The sequence below is a fragment of the Ranitomeya imitator genome, chromosome 6 (assembly GCF_032444005.1).
Source record: "Ranitomeya imitator isolate aRanImi1 chromosome 6, aRanImi1.pri, whole genome shotgun sequence".
Taxonomy (NCBI): Eukaryota; Metazoa; Chordata; class Amphibia; order Anura; family Dendrobatidae; genus Ranitomeya; species Ranitomeya imitator.
In genome coordinates this window covers 493,475,839-493,496,057 of record NC_091287.1, presented here as the reverse complement: position 1 = coordinate 493,496,057, position 20,219 = coordinate 493,475,839, and the positions used below count along the sequence as shown (strand labels likewise).

Here is a 20,219-nt window from a genome sequence, read left to right as displayed (position 1 = left end):
CTTCGGCACCGACCTCAAGGAAGCCTCAATGAGGATTCAAGCATAGTCGCTCCATTAAGACCTGTCTCAGGGAGGGATCCCTCAGTCCAGCAACTAGTTGATCCTGCAGTGCTTTGTCCTATGGACCCAGTCCTCGATGCCCATCTTGGGTTTTCTTGGTGATATGGGCCATCACATCCTACAATGCATTAACATCCTGAGCTATGATCTCACTCTCTCCTTGGACTTGCTGAAACAACCACATGTGGAGGTGCCCTAGATCCATGGTGTCACTGTGCATTTCCTCCAAGAGTCTTATCACCTTATCCACAGTGTCATGGTCCCTAGGTGGGCGTACATAACTGTCTTCTGGGCCTCCCCATCAAGGGTAAGGAGGGCTAACTCGGCCTGAGTGGAAAGGGTCAGGAGATACATGCACAGCATGCTTCTCAGCCTCTCTACCCAGTCCCACAGCAACACAGTGCTCTCCGTGAACTTGGGAAGATTGCTGAGAATAGCCCCAAGGGTATATGTCCCTTGGCGGGCTTGAACACAACTGATCCACCATCTTCATGTCTGAATGTTGCCTCCTGCCCACTACGCTACATGTAATGCAGGTGTCTGAATGCAATGCACAGAGGACACAAGGCAGAACCAGTCAGGTATAGTTATTCTATTTATATACAGTGATTTAAAGTAACTCTAAACAATTAGTGTTAGTAACTAGGCAGATCAACATTCAAGCAAAGATAACAATACATTTTGAAAAAAGAATAGTCTTTCTCTATATCTAACTTTAATGTTTCTTGCACAAAGGTGGAGCACCCAGTCGTGGGAGCCCCAATGTAATTTCTCTCTTTACAAATCTGGCACCAGCCGGGTTCACCGGGTTTTCCCATTAGGCCACAAGTCTCTCTCTGATGTAGTCTATCAAAGCAGGTTGAGCTTCACACACCAACTGGCCCCCTACCAACCTGTAACCCTAACCTCAGTCGACCCTGGTACCGTAGAGGATAGTTGGAATTGACGGCCCTGTTCACACACACTGTCTCTCCACAGTCTCAGTTCAGGCTCCTCATGGATCTTCTCAGTTTGACTGTCGACGGAAGTCTCTTAGGATTGGAATGGAGTGGACTAGGCCTTAAGTCTTGACAGGCGATGACTGGTCCCATGCACTAGGGCACAAATCCTGGTCTTGACTAGTGCAGGTGGAACTCGGAGTCCCCTTGAGTGGAATCTGGGCCTTGTCAGGCGGTGACCGACACCTTGAAGGTGTAGACTTTCCAAGAAGGCCTGTTGCGCTGGCATCAGCGGCATCCCTGGAGCGTGTCTCTCCACTCTCCTCTCTGGCACCAAATCTGACTGCGGTTTGGCACGCAGTGTTTTTATATCAAGGAAGTCCTTCCTGTGGGTCACCTGCTCAGGTCCAGCACACGAAGTCGCTTCCCCTGTAAAACTTCCAGCACAATTTGGTACCGCTTGATTTTACCTGGCCAGCAGATGATAGTCTCTCCCCATGAAGGCTATGTGCACACGTAGAATGGACCTCTGCGGATTTTTCCACAGCGGATTTTAGAAATCCACAGGTAAAAGGCACTGCATTTTACCTGCGGATTTACTGCGGATTTATCACGGTTTTTATGCAGATTTTGTGCGGATTCCACCTGCGGTTTTACACCTGCAGATTTCTATTGGAGCAGCTGTAAAACCGCTGCGGAATCCGCAGAAAGTAGTGACATGCTGCGGAATGTAAACCGCTGCGTTTCCGCGCTTTTTTTCTGCAGCATGTGCACAGCGATTTCTGTTTTCCATAGGTTTACGTTGTACTGTAAACTCATGGGAAACTGCTGCGGACCCGCAGCAAAATCCGCAACGTGTGCACATAGCCGAATGGCACATACTGAAAGGGCTCTGCAGGGATATAACTGCTTCTTAATACAAGGGGACATATTACTACGGAGGACTGATAGAGGTGTGATATCTGGACATGTAGACCAGTTATCTGGTCACACTATGGGACAAGACCATCAGTGATCAGACTGGATTGGATATATTTTATATAATACCCAATAAAGTGTCTAGTTTTAATATAGGCTGTGATATGTTGTTACCAGATACCCAAGTGTTTATACCTTATTTTTGGCACCATGGACCCCTGAATAAGTCAGTGGGGCTTGTCAGGAATCAGTCAGATCTGATACTATAAATTCAGGACATCATCATAGTCTCTAGTGCAAAAATAAACCATAACAGCAATGTGAACAGAGCCTTAGATGAATATCGCCCATGCCTCAAATCTAGCCATTCTTACATGCGGACACCCTCTAAAACACAGATTGGAAAATTCCTATCACTTGTAGGTAGTTCCCTTGGGGATGAAGTGATGAATAACTGGTAAATATCATTTTATGCTGTCCTTGTTCTATCACATGTTCCAGGCAGTTTTTCATTAGCATTAAGTACCTATTGGCCGTCGGTGCAGTTCCATTAGTGCTGCTGAACACAATTTAATGCACACTCCTCATTAACAAAGCTGGGAAATCATAAATCTTATTTACTGCCTGTTCCAGAAACCTGCATTTAGAAGGAAGGATGAAGGTGATAAATTTCTGTGAATAAGAATAGGATCCATGCTATAAAAAGCCCCAAGCTTTCTTTATATTGAATAGAGACACTGTACATCTAATAAAGTCAATATGATCTTTATTGGCCATGGTGGGTCACTAAAGGCCCCCATACACATTGGGTTAAAGTCGGCTGAGGCTACTTTCACACTAGCGTCGGAATCTCCCCGTCGCAATGCGTCGGGCAGAGATTCCGACGCTAGCGTTTAACGCACTGCACAACGGAGGCAGCGGATGCATTTCTCCGGCGCATCCGCTGCCCCATTGTGAGGCGCGGGGAGGTGGGGGCGGAGTTCCGGCCGCGCATGCGCGGTCGGAAAAAGCGGTCCGTCAGGAGCAAAAAACGTTACAAGTAGTGTTTTTTGCTCCGGACGGTCCGCCAAAGCACAACGCATCCGTCGCACGACGGATGCAACGTGTGGCAATCCGTCGCAATGCGTCATCAATACAAGTCTATGGGGAAAAAACGCATCCTGCAAGCACTTTTGCAGGATGCGTTTTTTCTGCAAAACGACGCATTGTGGCGGATTGCAGTTAACGCTAGTGTGAAAGTAGCCTGATCGTGCTGATTTCAGTGGCACTGGACAGCTATGCAATGTCTATAGAGGCCATCCCAATAGTGTAACTAGAGTCCGATGGGCCCTGGTGCAAAATGTATGTTGGTCAGATGTATGGGCCCTTGTAGCATTATACATCCCATAATGACATTCATCATTATAGGATGTTGCAGCGTCATTATACTCTTAGCCCCAAGAAATAATGTTCCTCATCTTGTAATAATGTTTGATCCTGGCCCCTTCCTGTAACAATGTCCCCTTCCTGAAATAATGTGCCCCATATTGGGCCACCTTCTGCTTAAATGGCCCCCATCCTTGGCCCCTTCTTGGTATAATGTCCCTCATCCTGGATACCTTCCAGTAATGATGTCCCTCATCCCGGCCCCTTCCAGTAATAACATTCCCTATCCTGGCTTTCAATTTTCAATCTTTCAATTTTCACACTAGCCACAGAGTTTATTTTAGATTCCCACTCATTATGATCAGGGGCAGGATTACAATGACACACAGCTGATAACACAGGATCCACCTATCACAATCACAATGCTCCCCTTCCCTTCACAATGACCTTTGCACACACTCATTACATGCTTCAATACAAAAGATAGGGCCAGAGTCCTCCTGTGGCTGCTAATGTACATGTGAATTTCCTGAAATAACATAAACTACAGCCCCAGTTCATCAAGACTGGCTATTTTCTCCCTGATCTTGATGAGGAGGCATTGGCAGAGGCCGACTCTCCTGACTCATTAAAGGGAATACCAAGTTTTTGCTATATAATCTGAAGACAACAGGAGATAGGGTCTGAAACACAGATTTCAACAATGTGTCACTTTTGTGGCTGTGTGCTGTGATTTACTTACAACAAAAGTTTTATCAACTGGACATTATCACTGCCGGAACTGGTGGTCTGGTGGGCAATTGTCCGACTCCGCCCCCTCCTCTAATAAGCAGCTCCCTTTAAGAGTTGCACACTTTCCTGATTCTTTAAGAGGCACACGTCTCCTCTTAATCAGGAGCGTCTGACACGTTTTACCACAAAACGTAAACCAGTCGGAAATTGGAGCAAGAATGATCATGAATTAGACCAGCTGTGGGTATCATGCTCCAACCATTCCCCCCTATCCCAGCTCCACTGATTTTAACAAAGCTGGGAGAAACTGGGGTGAAAACATCAAAAGTTGCTAAATTTTTGGGTAACTCCATATTCTGCAAAGATTTTACTACTTTTTAAAGAAACTTATGCCAGAATTCTGGCCAAATTACTTTGATGAATCGGGGCGTACGACTTTAGAATAGCCCCAGTGGATAGTGTGAGAATTTCAAGATTTCCCAAAAAAATGTTTAATACATATCGTGAGATGCAAAATAAAAAAAATATAATGTTTAAAAAATACATTTAAGATAGAAAATACTGATTTAAAGGAAATCTGTCAGTAAGATCAACCCTTCAACCAGCATATATGGGCAGGCAGGTCTTTGAAAGGTAAATCCACTGACACCTTTATATCTTCTATCTGTTGTTGCACAACTGGAGCACTTAACACTTATGAACAGAAATACTAATTACGGTACCCAGGAATGCACCAACAGATAGGAGATATAAAAGGTATAATTTGATATACACTTGAAATACGTGCATGCCCATATATTCCATTTGGGAATTGATCTTACAGGCAGATTTCCTTTACAGTAGGTCATTTTCTGATAACACATTCTCTTTCTTGGAAGTCTTGGAACACTGATGGCCACACGGATTTGTCCTGAACCTATGTCTTTTTGGAGGCAGGGCCAATTCAGCTATGGATAGGGCTAGTGTGGGGCTTACAGCAGGTGCAGTCAAGTGTATTTTCGGATCTCATTTCGACTAATTTTTTCTATAGGGCAGAGCACAAAATCGCTGCATGCCCAGGTTTTATCCGTATTCGGAACCCACTCGGCCAAACATATCAATGAGTGCTTGGAAAACATTGGACTGCAGTCGGATGACATCAGAGTGCAGTTCGATTTTGATGGACTCACAGAATGGAGAAGATGGAGACATTTTTTTCATATTCTCTTCTCGGATTACGCTATGATCACTCCTTTGTGAGCACCTTATCTAGGGTCGTATGTATTATAGGGGCAGGCCACGTAGCTGCTGTGCTTGGGGTGAGGAGCAATTTCTGTTAGTCCTGAAGAAGGTGGTTATAAGAGTCATGGTGCCACCAACTCATTAACATGGCCTCATTATTATTCTTGATACGGGGAATTTGTTCCTTAAGCCTGCCACTATTCACTCCATAACCAGAGGGAACGTACCTGATGTTATCGCCGGAGGATTACTATATTTTGCATGGATAAGATGCCAGTCCATCCATGTGTATGTGCACCATCAGACTACACGATGGATTTCACCGCCGTGCCTCAGTGTTGCAGGAATCCTACAGTTATATGTCATCTACGGGATGAGCAATTTGTTTACGCGCTCGGCGAGTGAGATTAATGCGACTGACTCATGCGGAAGGTGACAGTTCAGCTTTTCTTGGTATCGCTAGATGGTCTCGTCTCACCTGCTCGTCAACACATTTTGGGCTTAATTAACTACAGCTAATGGTGTGATTTTTCTTGCCGATGCTGACAGAAACGACACAATATACTGCGGAGATGGCAGGCGGACACATTTCTGGAGCTCTCATTGGATCGAAATGTCTAGAAATGTATTTTTTAGTGATGAGCGTGTTATTCGGCGTGCTCAAATATTATGTTCTAGTCCCCGCAGCTGCATGTCTCACGGCTGTTCGACAGGTGCAACACATGCATGGCTTGTCTAACAGATAGGGAATCCCTGCATGTGTTGTGTCTGACGATCAGCCATGAGTAGGGTTGAGCGAAACGGATCGTTCATTTTCAAAAGTCGCCGACTTTTGGCAAAGTCGGGTTTCATGAAACCCGACCCGATCCCTGTGTGGGGTCGGCCATGCGGTACGCGACTTTCGCGCCAAAGTCGCGTTTCATTCACCCAATGAAGGAGCGTGGGCAGAGTGATGACATAGGTCTTAGGGGCGTGGACGCCTATCGTCATCTTGTCGCTTGTGCGCTGTAGCGATTTGAAATGTGTAACACCAGCTTTTCTGTTCAGGGATGGAGGGGAGAGAGAGAGAGAGAGAGAGAGAGAGAGAGAGAAAAAAAATTCCCATTGACTTTGCATTGGGTTTCGTGTTTCGGTCGATCCCCGACTTTTCGCCATAATCGGCCGATTTCACTCGACTCGACTTTAGAGATAGTCGGGTTTCGCGAAACCTGACTCGACCCTAAAAAAGTTAAAGTCGCTCAACCCTAGCCATGAGACATGCAGCCGCCGGGACTAGAACATAATATTCAAGCACGACGAAGACACTCCATTAGTACACGAGCATGGCGGATAACACCTCGTCCAGGCACGCTAGCTCATCACTGGTATCTTTATTATTATTATTATTATTATTATTATTTATTTATATAGCACCATTGATTCCATGGTGCTGTACATGAGAAGGGGTTACATACAAGTTACAGATATCACATACAGTAAGGAAACTAACAATGACAGACTGACACAGAGGGGCGAGGACCCTGCCCTTGCGGGCTTACATTCTACAGGATGGTGGGGATGGAGACAGTAGGTTGAGGGTTGCAGGAGCTCTAGTGTTGGTGAGGCGGTAGCTTCGATAGTGGTGAGGCGGCAGCGGGGTCAGTGCAGCCTGTAGGCTTTCCTGAAGAGGTGGGTTTTCAGGTTCCGTCTGAAGGATCCGAATGTGGTTGATAGTCGGACGTGTTGGGGCAGAGAATTCCAGAGGATGGGGATATTCAGGAGAAGTCTTGGAAGTGGTTGGGTGAGGAGCGGATAAGTGTGGAGGAGAGAAGGAGGTCTTGGGAGGACCGGAGATTACGTGAGGGAAGATATCAGGAGATTAGTTCAGAGATATATGGAGGAGACAGGTTATGGATGGCTTTGTAGGTCAGTATTAGTAATTTGAACTGGATACGCTGAGGGAATGGGAGCCAGTGAAGAGATTTGCAGAGAGGAAAGAGGAGGAGTAGTGAGGAGAGAGATGAATTAGTCGGGCAGCAGAGTTAAGGATGGACTGGAGAGGTGCAAGGGTGGAGCAGGGAGGCCGCAGAAAAGGATGTTGCAGTAGTCAAGGCGGGAGATGATGAGGGCATGCACAAGCATTTTAGTAGATTGACGTAGATCTTTATAACAATAGATGACTATTTCCTATCTAACAGTATGTAAAAAAAGAAAAAACGTGAAGGCAGCAATGATCCAAGTATTAAACCGCGCGGATCAAGCCTTCGAGGCCTGGACTCACTGGACCACAACCTCCATATGTCCAAAAAGGCGGCACTCAAATTTATCCATGATAAATGATACGGGGGTTTGATTTATAAAGGCTGGCGTTTACTGTAGTACGTCCGTCTTGGCGCAGAGTTCGCTGGAGTAAGAAGTGCCAAATTCATTAAGAGGCATCTGACGAGCACCAGAGCCACTTTCGTAGTGTATATCATGATGAATTTGGCTTGGCAACGGCCCTTTACTGTGATCTGAGTCAACCCCCTTTACAGAAATTAGGCATAGCTGGTGTAAAAACACCAAAAACTAGTAAAAGAAAATTTTGTGACATTTTGTAGGGTTTTATTCAAGATTTTATGGTGCAAATTGTTTGATGAATATGTGAAAGAGTCGACTCTCGAAGGGTAACGGGAAGCAAAAAAATTAGTTATTTAGTAATGCAATCCATTAACTCCAGACAGTGTATCCAGAATATTTGGATGTTTCGGTTCATTAGGTGCTGCATAGAGTGTACAGTATATGTATAAGTGCAACAATACATACAGGTGCAGCTCAAAAAATTAGAATATCATCAAAAAGTTAATTTATTTCAGTTCTTTAAAGGGACTCTGTCACCTGAATTTGGCGGGACTGGTTTTGGGTCATATGGGCAGAGTTTTCGGGTGTTTGATTCACCCTTTCCTTACCCACTGGCTGCATGCTGGCTGCAATATTGGATTGAAGTTCATTCTCTGTCCTCCATAGTACACGCCTGCGCAAAGCAATCTTGCCTTGCGCAGGCATGTACTATGGAGGACAGAGAATGAACTTCAATCCAATATTGCAGCTAGCATGCAGCCAGTGGGTAAGGAAAGGGTGAATCAAACACCCGAAAACTCCGCCCATATGACCCAAAACCAGTCCCGCCAAATTCAGGTGACAGGTTCCCTTTAATACAAAAAGTGAAACTCATATATTATATAGAGTCATTACACACAGAGTGATCTATTTCAAGTGTTTATTTCTGTTAATGTTGATGATTATGGCTTACAGCCAATGAAAACCCAAAAGTCATTTTATCCTGCTGATAAAACAGTGATTATAGCAAAACTGCAGAAATCAGTAAGTGACACATCACTGGTATCTGCTTTTGGTTTTGTTCTCAGATTAGGTAGCAAAAAGATGAAAGATTCCCGGTCACAGAACCCCCTCCCCCCCCAAAAAAAAAGGTGTTTACTTTTAATTTACATTTTTACCTATTTTAATTACTTCCGTTTAATCATTTTCGCATTTGCGTCTGTTCTGATGCATTCACCTAGCTGAATAACATTTTGGGAAGCTTTTGTAGCTTACTAGAAGTGGACCCTTTCGTATCGGCGCCCGCGTCCTCTCTCCTTTTCGTTCTGCTGACTTGCTGAAATTAAAAATAAGAACAATGAAATATTTCATACACTTGCTGAGTTGAGTCAACCATCTTACCGCCCCACTAAATCTACATCTACATGGTCCTCCTAGATTTCCATCCTCTGAAATTATTTACAGCTTCATTCTCTGAAATGTCCCAACCGCGAAGATGTTTATCTTGTTTTATAATCTGAAAGAGGATTAATAACCTGGATTGGGAAGGTGACCGCTGTGGGGTCTGGACGCCGGCCAGGTTTATCATCACTCGGTACGGTACGCTTTATGCAGTAGGTATATGATGGAGTGCTTTATTATATTTGGGTCTATTGAAGGTATGTCTTCGGCATTTTTATAGGTATTTTCCTACGTCCTTTTACAATTCCTGACACTTGAGTATGAACTACAGCTCTGCGCCTCCTGATTCATGCAGATAATGTAAAAAACAGTGAAGACTGACACTTAGGCCCTATAGCGACTCCATATTGTATGCAGAGCAGTAATGCGGCACCGACAGATCTACATGGGACTTATCATATCTCCACATGCCTCTGGGTTCATATAAAGGCTTGTTCTGTTTGTATAATTGCATCCAAATTAAATGCACCCGGGTCCTGGAGACAGATGGGCCCAAAAAGATCCCACTGTTTCCTTATGAGATAAATTGTAGATTTAAGGGATTGTCCAGTATGCTAATCGATGGGTGTCCGACTGCTGGGAGCTGCAACAATCGCCAGATCAGGGCACTTTTGTCTGATGTGGAACTTTTATCCCCTTTACAAGATGGCGTGTCAGTGTGACGTGGCGTAGGGCGGTAGCCATGGCCGAGGGGCTCAACTCTTATGCCCCGGCATGTTACATGAAAATGGGGGACCTTTGTTGGGTATGTGGACTTGGAATATGGGGGTGCTACACCCGTGCATGCCCCACATAACCGATGCTAGGCATCCTCTCCCAGAACCCATGTACAATTATTCACTCCATCCTTCTGTCGGTTCTCCTTTCTTTTTAGTCCGGTTCACGCCAACCACTGCCGTGGTCTCCTCTCACTTAGGCACAGTCAGAGGCGGCATAGGAATGGGTGAAGAGGGGTATAAATATTCTCCATATAGGATAATATAATGACTTTTTAGTAATCTGTCAGCAGGTTTTTTTAAAATGTATTCTGAGAGTAGAATAATGTAGGGGCTGAGAGACTGATTCCAGCGATGTGTCACTTACAAGGCTGTGTGCTACTGTGTCAATAAATCAATGTTTTACCAGCAAGAGGATTTCACTACAGGACTAGGGGCCTCGTGCCTCCTAGTCAAGTGTTCTGTATAACTCCGCCCCCAACACTGATTAACAGCTTTATTTCAATGTACAGTATACACAGAAATCTGCGAATCAGTGGTGTGGGCGGGGGTTATACTGGGCTCAGCATTCAGAGCTCTGCTAGATCTGCAGCAGAGAAAGCAGTGAGTGTATCAAAATGACAAGAAGCAGCCCAGCAAGTGACGCATCGCTGGAATCAGATACTCCGTCCCTATACCATGCTGCTTACATATTACATGGCAAAAACCGGCTGACAGATTTCCTTTAATAATGGCTCAAAAACTGTAAAAAAAAAAATCAGTCAATCTTTTATATTGTCCTTCCAACATGTCGGTTAATATAAAACATTTCTCAAGGCTCTCGGAAATATTGTTGAAATTAAATATCGGAGGCAGTGGTCCAGGATTTTTTAAGGGTGATCCCCACAAACACACAGTAATAATATGAAAGGATTTTCTACTTTTGCAAAAGTGGTGCCCAAATAACTGTATAATTGTAAGACAGCAATCTTCTATTGTGCTCACCCTCCCCTGGTCCAGCGCTGGCCTTCTACAGCTATGCTGGTCTCTATGTTTTGGCTGCAGTAATGATATCACAAGTGCAATACACATTACTGCTGCAGCCAATCAATGAGCTCACCAGCTCTGCTGATGCAGATGACAGGAGCTGCTCACCTCAGTGATGGGCTGCAGTGGTAATGTGCACTTTTGACATGATGTCAACGATGCTGCCAAAACACATGACTATGGCAGCGCTGGAACTGACGAAGGTGAGTTCTATCTGTGTTTTACATGCAATCATTTTAATACCACTTTTGTGAAAGTGGATAACCCCTTTAATAGACCTAAATACTAAGAGATATGATTGTCTATCCCGGCTGTACATTATAACTCATGTTTTTCCATTTCAGATAATAAATTCTGTGGTGCTCCTTATATTGCTGAGTGCCCTCGCTAACCCAGACCTGTACCACCTTCCAAACAACGAACTGAGGAATGACTTTGACTTCATGGATGATGCCAGTAAGTAAACGGCCATAACCTGTCAGCTGCCCAGGGACGGCGGCACTTAATGCTTAGTCCCGGGTTCCTTTAGTGGGATCTGCTGGCAAGTAAATGTTTTCTCATGAGCATTGGATTGGCAGATCCTACTTTTCACGCCGGGTGAAAGGTCTATAGTCGTCTTACTATCCTCAAGGTTGGATTACAATGGCAGAGGTAACCCCTCTATAAACATAAGAGCTCACAATTGATACTGGTTGATCAGCGTAGCTAAGCTTCTCCGTCCCCTCCCTGCACAGTGTCCTCTGCACAGGACATAGAGCACGCCCTCAACACCACTCCGCTTTCCTCAGTACCGGTTTTGATGCATTTTTTTCCTATACGGCACCACGACCGGGCAAAAAATCCCAAAGTACGAAATAACTCCTTGTTGCGTAATATAAAATGGTGGGGGTGCCAGGTGCCACACCGCCACTGATCAGATATTAATAACCTATCCTAAGGATAGGCCACCAACGACGCAAAAAGTCCAGAACCATCCAACTGCCTTTGTCTGACTTAGGCCTGTTTCCCATAGCGTAAAACTGAATGGTCACAGGTCTCGAGATCCAAACGAGGCTGTTGAAGATGTGCAAAACAAACCCAATAAAAAATTAAGAGAAAGTAATAAAAAAAATTAGAGCCAAAAGAATAATATATAGACCCGGTTGCATGATAAAGCTCGTTCTTCTACCACTCACTCCAATGTGCGTTTCGCCTAGGCTTCTTCAGGGAGAGGAATGATGCCATTACTGGCTAATCCCATCTTTATGTAATGTGTGCATTTATTCACTTTATACTTGATATTGACAATTGGTATCGCAGATATTTGATTTCTTTGGCTCCATGTACTTGATGATTAATTTTGTCATTCTGTTTGTTGTCCTGTTTTTGCATACTACTTTCTGGGGGTTTGTATTTGTTGTGTTTTCAATGGCACAATTACTGTTATATAAAATTAGGTATTTCCTTCTAAATAGGTTTTGCTTATATCATATAGCATTCTGATTTTTTTATGACTTATCCTGTTCTGTTTTTTTTCTTCTAGATATGTGCATTGCTACTTCAATCTCCCTCTTGATGATTCTCATCTGTGCAATGGCCACATATGGTGCCTACAAGGTAAATGTAAGGTTTAGCCTTGTTTAAGCTGATTACTGCCTGTTTTGTAACGGATTCAAGGATTGGGATGAATAAGAAAATGTTCACGCGAAAATTGAGTAAACAAAAGATGAATTTACTTAATAAATGATAAGAATACACAATAAAGTAAAATAAATACAAAGCATTATTCGTAGACATTACATTATTATGGTAGAAGTCATCAGGCTCTGTGTAATCTTCGTGTGAACATTTTCTTATTCATCACAATCCTTGAATCCGTTACAAAGCACTGACACAAAGTGACTTGGATTGTGAAGCAGATTCTCATCAAAATCCACATCGGAGAGTATTCAAACAGAGTTCAAGAAGTTTTTGATGTAGATTGCAAAATCAATTTCCAAGTAAAAAGCTCTCTGTTACTCTACCCCAACTCTCTTACTTTAGAATGACGGCCAGTCCGAGCACTGTTTCACTAAAATCATATATTTGGTGAATAAATCTGGTTCTCCTTTAATCAGCATTGGACGTTTTCTTTTAATGAGATTTCACGCTCCAGACTATTTATATGTAGCTGTTTCAAAGACAAATCCTTTACAATACCTTTACATAGTTCGGGAGAAATCAGCAATTGGATATGGAAATGATGCTGAAAACTATTTGTAGAGCTTAAACCTCTGTCACTCCAGCTCTATTTCCCTCTCAGCGCCACCTCCTCCTGCTTCGCTCCTGATGGCTCCTTTGTCTGTAGTCACACAGCATAGAGGCAGTCAGTCAAGCAGGATTAGGCTGTACTGGGTGGGAAATAGAGCTGGAGTGACAGAGGCGTCAGAGCTACATTAGCTCTTCAGCCTCATTTGTATATAAATTCAAATGTTGATTTTTCAGTGATGGAGGAACGGACTGACTATGTAAAGGTATTACTGGACCTGTCTTGGAAAGAGCTACACGCACATATAAATAGTATGGGTGTGAAATCCTGCTGACGGATTCCCTTTAAGACTCTCTAGTCTAAGTTTACACAGTCTAAGAATTATACATCATTGCTAAATATGCCACAATGAGTTTTACATTTTTGTGGGGGGGGGGGAGGGGGAGTGTGTGTGAAGGAGGTCTTGTCAGTGTTTTCTTGATTTATAAATTGACCTAGGAGCAAAACTTTTGAATATTTTGGATGCATTTGTGCAAAAAAAAAAGTAATGCAAGATGGGCACAACATAGAATAATACAATAATACATACTAAATGGTGTTCTCTAGTTTTCTGAATGGAAGATTGATGTTTCGAATTTTTTGCTTGCTCTTTGCAAAATTAAATATTCTTATTAATATTCAAAGGATTAAAAGCAGAGTTGGTGCAAATCGATTCACAGGACTTGAGCTATTGAGCACGTCAGTGATCTGTGGCCGCTGGATGAGAGCCCTGAGAGCCGCCTCAAAGGCATGAGCAGTAGTGATGAGCGAATACACTCGTTACTTGAGATTTCTCGAGCATGCTCGGGGGTCCTCCAAGTATTTTTTAGTACTCGGAGATTTAGTTTTCCTCACAGCAGCTGAATGATTTACATCTCTTACGCCAGTCTCACATGTCCAGATAATTCCGGTACCGGAATTATCCGTGTCCGTGTGTCCGTGTGCTTACCGTGAACATCAGTGTGGCACACGTGCGGCAGCCGTGTGCCGCCCGTGTGCCAACTGGGTACCACACGGACCGTGCAGGAGACAGCGCTACAAGTAAGCGCTGTCCCCTGCATCTGGTGCTGAAGCCCCAATTCATATCTTCTCTCCAGCAGCGTTCGCTAGAGAAAAGATATGAAAAATCCTTTTTTTTTTTTTTAGTGTTTAAAATAAAGATCCCTGTCCCCACCCCCCTCCCACCCCCTGTGCGCCCGGCCGCTGTTACTAAAATACTCACCCGGCTCCCTCGAAGCGTCTTCTCCGCGCCGCACCTTCTCCTGTATGAGCGGTCACGTGGTGCCGCCCATTACAGTCATGAATATGCGGCTCCACCCCTATGGGAGGTGGAGCCGCATATTCATGACTGTAATCGGCGGCACCACGTGACCGCTCATACAGGAGAAGCTGGCGCTGAGAGGACGCTGCGAGGGAGCTGGGTGAGTATGCAGCGCCCCAGAGATCTGGTCGTTGCAGTATGACACTCTGCCACTAAGGGGAGTGATGGTACGTCTGATGGCACTGAAGGAATTCTACTGACCAGGTATCACTAGCACACATTACACTTCACACTCCGGCCACTAGGGGGAGCAAAAGGCTTTATTTATTGGGCCACTCCTCACACTGGTAAAACTAGGGGTTGGAGAGGAAGTTAGTCAGAAGCTGACTGGGTTGGATTCAGGCAACATCCCGTGGCAGGGGGTGTTGCAGGGAGAAGACACAGGGGGGTCCCTGTCAGGCGTGGGAACCTGGCAGGTGCCTAGCGAACAGTGCAGAACGTTACGGAACCGCGCCTGCACACCCCGCGGCGGTATCCTAAGAAAGAGACGCGAAGGGAAGGATTTTGTGGAACAGTGAGAAACGAGATCAAGCACAAAGGAGAACCAGTAGGAGTCGTGCCGTGAGACTGAGGCAACATCCTACTGAGGCGCGTAGCCGGTGGCCGGAAGTAACTGACTCTAGGCCTTACTTCGAACTCCGCAGGACAGTTAATTATAGGTTGGCTGTCTACCTTAAATTTCCTACGAAGACATAGGGGGCAACGCGTGGAGAGGGGTGTCTCTAGGGTCCCGGAAGAGCTCCGAGCCTTCCCGTCATACGGGTGCGTCCTAGCCATAACATACCTGGGGGACGAGAAACTAGTAACATCTGGAACAAGCGAGAGAGAATTAGAAAGAACGAACGAACGAGAACAGAAGTTGTGAGGACTATTCCGAATGCTCAGCAGGGTAGCACTACAACACACAGGCGCTAGTGGTAGGCACTGATTTCCACCTGCAAAGGGAACTCTGGATGTGCCCATCAGACCGGCCGGTCTCAGAAAGCCCTGTTAACCGTGCTCTGGATTGAGGATCCTGAAGTCTTCAGTAAAGAGGTAAAGAGACTGCAACCTTGTGTCCTTGTTATTGCCCGCACCTCACACCATCACCATCCACCTTACTGGGAAGCCCTGGGGACATACTTCACCTGTGGGAAGGTATACCATCCAGCTGCCATTCCATCACCCCAGCGGACCCCACAGCAGCGTCGGTCACCCTGACCGAACACCACAGGTGGCGTCACGAATCCCTGATAGACTGTACTACCTTTATTGGACGCCCCTTAGCAGGGTCGCGGACCGGGTCTAGCCACCGTGACAGCCTCAGAACCGAACCAGAGAGGCCCGCTACCGAGAACTCGTGGCCCTGTGTCTGGGGGCGCTCCAAGTATTTTATTAACAGCGGGCGGGCGCACAGTGGGTGGGAAGGGGAGGGGACAGGGATCTTTATTTTAAACACGAAAAATTTTTAAAAAAAAGGATTTTTCACATCTTCTCTCCAGCGAACGCTGCTGGAAAGAAGATATGAATGGCGGCTTCAGCACCACGCTGGGGGGACAGCGCTTACTGTAGCACTGTCTCCTGCACGGCACACGGACTGCACACGGACAGCGTCCATGTGCGGTACGTGTTTCACACGGACTAATTGACTTTAATGGGTCCGTGTAATCCGTGCGCTCCCACGAACACTGACATGTCTCCGTGTTTTGCACATGGACACACGGTCCGTGAAAACACGCTGACATGTGCAGAGACACATTGATTTCATTGTGTCTTCGTGAGTCAGTGTCTCCGGTACGTGAGGAAACTGTCACCTCACGTACCGGAGCCACTAACGTGTGAAACCGGCCTTAGCCAGCTTGATTACATGTGGGGATTCCCTAGCAACCAGGCAACCCCCACATGTACTTATGCTGGCTAACAGATGTAAATCATTCAGCTGTGGAGATGAAAACTAAATCTCCGAGCACTAAAAAATACTCGGAGGACACCCGAGCGTGCTCGAGAAATCTCGAGTAACGAGTATATTCGCTCATCACTAATAAGCTGTTCTGATTTTGATTAGCCGGTCTGGCACCATGTCATCATTGTGGAATGAGGCACAAGGCCGGCTAATCAAAAGAAGAACCGCAGATAACTGACATTTACTGTAGACCAGGTCCTGCTGCTTGATTTGCAACTACTCTAATTAAAACTCATTCTGATCATGTTTTCACTGGTGGCACAAAGGATGAAGAATTGAAGGTTTTTGGAAAATAATATAACTTTTTATTATGGATTGTGGCAACATTTCTCCTTGTGGAAAATAACAAGCCAAGCCTGGCATGTCAGAGTAAGGAGACTTATAAGTCATACATGCTCCTCTGGGAAAGTAAATATATAAATTATCTCTTCACAGAGGAAGAGGACTAGAAATCTAGTGCCACCTATTGGAAACAGCGATCCTAAAAGTAAATATCAACTCTTTAAAAAGTCTTAATTTCCCTTAATTTCTCAGAGGAGCACGTGTGGCTTTTAAATCTCTTTACGCTGACATGCCAGGCTTGGCTTGCCACTCTCCACCAGGAGAAACGCTACCCCTTAAGGTACCTTTACACTAAACGACTTACCAACGATCACGACCAGCGATACGACCTGGCCGTGATCGTTGGAAAGTCGTTGTGTGGTCGCTGGGGAGCTGTCACACAGACAGCTCTCTCCAGCGACCAACGATCCGGGGAAAGACTTCGGCATCGTTGTAGCTGTCTTCAACGATGCCGAAGTCCCCCTGCAGCACCCGGGTAACCAGGGTAAACATCGGGTTACTAAGTGCAGGGCCGCGCTTAGTAACCCGATATTTACCCTGGTTACCATTGTAAAAGTAAAAAATAAAAACACTACATACTCACATTCTGATGTCTGTCACGTCCCCCGCCGGCATCCACAGGGTTAAAACTGCTTTCGGCAAGAGCGCTGCTAATGCACGCGCTGCTGCCGAGAGTTTCCCTGCACTGACTGTGTCAGCGCCGGCCGTAAAGCAGAGCACAGCGGTGACGTCACCACTGTGCTCTGCTTTACGGCCGGCGCTGACACAGTGGACACCGGGAGACGTGACAGACATCGGAATGTGAGTATGTACTGTTTTTTTTTTTTTTTACTTTTACAATGTTAACCAGGGTAAATATCGGGTTACTAAGCTGTGCTTAGTAACCCGATATTTACCCTGGTTACAAGTGAACACATCGCTGGATCGGCGTCACACACGCCGATCCAGCGATGACAGCGGGTGATCAGCGACCAAAAAATGGTCCTGATCATTCCCCAATGACCAACAATCTCCCAGCAGGGGCCTCACCGTTGGTCGCTGTCACACATAACGAGATCATTAGCGGGATCGTTGCTACGTCACCAAAAGCGTGACGTTGCAACGATATCGTTAACGATATCGTTATGTGTGACGGTACCTTTAGAACCCAGTCCAAAGCCTCTCACACAGCCAAATCAGATCTCATACTTTGCATTGATGAGGGGCAACACCCCAAAGCACCGTGTCTTCAAAATGAGATTCAGGTTTGGCTTTTATCCTGTCATATTGCAAGGCTCGTTAAAGAGTTGATATTGATTGCTGCTTCCAATAGGTGATGCTAGAATTCTAGTCCTCTTCCTCTCTGAAGAGACAATTTGCACATTATGGCTTTGTGCATAAGCTTTTGGCTTTGATAACATTACCGTTGGGTGTACGGGGCAGAAACCATGATGGACCCTATGAGTTATTAAGTTCCATTGTGCGCCTTTAGTTTGTAGTGCACACTGCATCAAGGCTTCTGTAATGGAAATTTCTGAAACAAATGTAAATCCACTTTTAGGCTAATTTCACACCTTTAGGTCTCTTTACACAAGTACTATCTGCACATTTTTGCACTTGTGAAATTTTAACTTCTTTCTCTTTTGTTCCCTGTAGCAACATGCAGCTTGGATTATCCCATTTTTCTGTTACCAAATCTTTGATTTTGCTCTCAATTCTCTGGTTGCTGTCAGCGTGCTTGTCTACCCGAACACGATTCAAGACTACCTGCGACAACTGGTAACTATGTCACCTTTATCATTTTTATACAGCTGTATTGTGGACATAAAACCACTATTGGACAGATATTGCATACAGATCATATATATATATGGTTAAAGTCCAACGATCTGTGCCTTTTTTTACGTTGTGTAATTTATCCTACGGTGAATTTTTAAAATCTGCAACATGTCAATTTCTCTTGGGGGTAGGTTGAGTTTTATCTGGGGATTTTCACATAGGATCACATTAGATGGAAAATCCACAGGTGACAGAGGCACATGCATAACACATGTAATCCTGCACATGACTATATCAATAAAGTTTTGTCAAAGGCACTTACCAGCAAGTATCAAAAACAAAGCAGCTTTATTTAAAACATGACATACCAATAAGAGACATGCAAAAGGCCTCTTCAGAAAGAAAGAGGACTAGAGCTCTAGCGCCACCTACTGGAAGTAGCAATCCTAAAAGTCAGTATCGACATGTCACTGAGGATAGGCAGCACCCTGAAACACGTGTCTGCAAATCAAGATTCTGGTTTGGTTTTATCCTATGTCATGTGGCAAGGCTCGTTAAAAGTTCAAAATTAATTTTTAGGAAGGATTGCTACTTCCAGTAGATGGCACTAGACATCTAGTCCTCTTCCTCTCTGAAGAGGCTAGATTTTGGATTGTGTCTTTGAGAATTCATCAAAAAGAGCCTTTGTGAGGTCAGATATTGATGTTGGCCTGGCTCATGATTTGCTTCCAAAAAGTGCTGAGTAGAGTTCAGATCGGGGCTCTGAGCAGTCAGTCAAGTTCATCCACATCATATTTCCCCAACCATGTCTTTATTCTTGCTTTGTGCGCTGGGCACAGTCCTGAGGAATAAAAAAGGGCCTTCCCCAAACTCTCCCCCCAAAGATGGAAGCCACAATTTGTCCAAAATGTTTTATATGCTGAGCCATTAAGATTTGCTTTCACTTGAATTAACGGACCTAGACCGACCCCTGAAAAACAAGCGCATAGCTTTATCCTTCCGGCACCAAACTTGCACAATGCAGTCAGGCAGAGTCATTGGTAAGACAGGCAGATAGAGAATTGTCATCCGTCACTCCACAGATAATGTTTCCACTACTCCATAGTCCAGTAGTGGCTGCTTTACACCACTATATCTGACGCTTGTCATTGTGCTTGGTGATGTAAGGCTTGCAGTCAGCTACTTGGCCATGGAAACCCATGTCATGAAGACATGTTCATGCAAGACGTGGTTTAGACTTTGCTCCTCAGCAGTCGGTAACCCCGCTTTACATGGTCTCTCCCTTCTCTATCACAGCCCAGGTAGGGGGGCTGGTTTTGCTATTAAAATAAACAATGAGACAACCCCCCGGTCATATGCCTAAGTAGGAAATGCTGTTCTGTGTTGGACACAAATTGGAAGACGACCTACTGGATCCCGAGAGGAGAGCTTTAATCTAAAATCCTGGACGCCTTTTGGAAGTGTACACTACATAGATTACTAATTAAGCCCATTCTACTACTTCCTTTTTTTTTACTTGGACATCCCATTTAAGCAGTGATCAGTTTTCTCAGTAGGTCAGATCCTTCTCTATAAACCAGAGACTGTGAATTCTTTTAGCGTTGGTCACCTTTTTGACCAAGTGTGGTCAGATTTACAGCTCGCTAGACAGTCACTTAACCTTGAAACATGTCTCCGTGACATGACTCGCAGGTTAAAAGCGGTTCTACATCTCAATGACCATGACAAATGTGAAAGCGCTGCGGTTTAACAAAGCAGCAAGAATCTGATTTTATTGCTATTTTTGTAATGAGTTTTTGTGTAATTCATTTCCACATGGATTACGGCCAACGTTTTCTTCTGCAGTGTCTGGATG

The 20,219-nt window shown here is 44.9% G+C and overlaps 1 protein-coding gene across 1 annotated transcript in view; it reads left to right on the top strand.

Annotated features, from left to right (window-relative positions):
- LAPTM4B (lysosomal protein transmembrane 4 beta) overlaps positions 1-20,219 on the top strand; it is a 125,674-nt gene that overhangs the window by 36,288 nt on the left and 69,167 nt on the right. Inside the window, exons 2-4 of the mRNA XM_069731667.1 lie at positions 11,080-11,191; positions 12,258-12,331; positions 18,242-18,364. Of these exons, the coding sequence (XP_069587768.1) occupies positions 11,080-11,191; positions 12,258-12,331; positions 18,242-18,364 (309 nt within the window). The remainder of the gene's footprint in view (positions 1-11,079; positions 11,192-12,257; positions 12,332-18,241; positions 18,365-20,219) is intronic.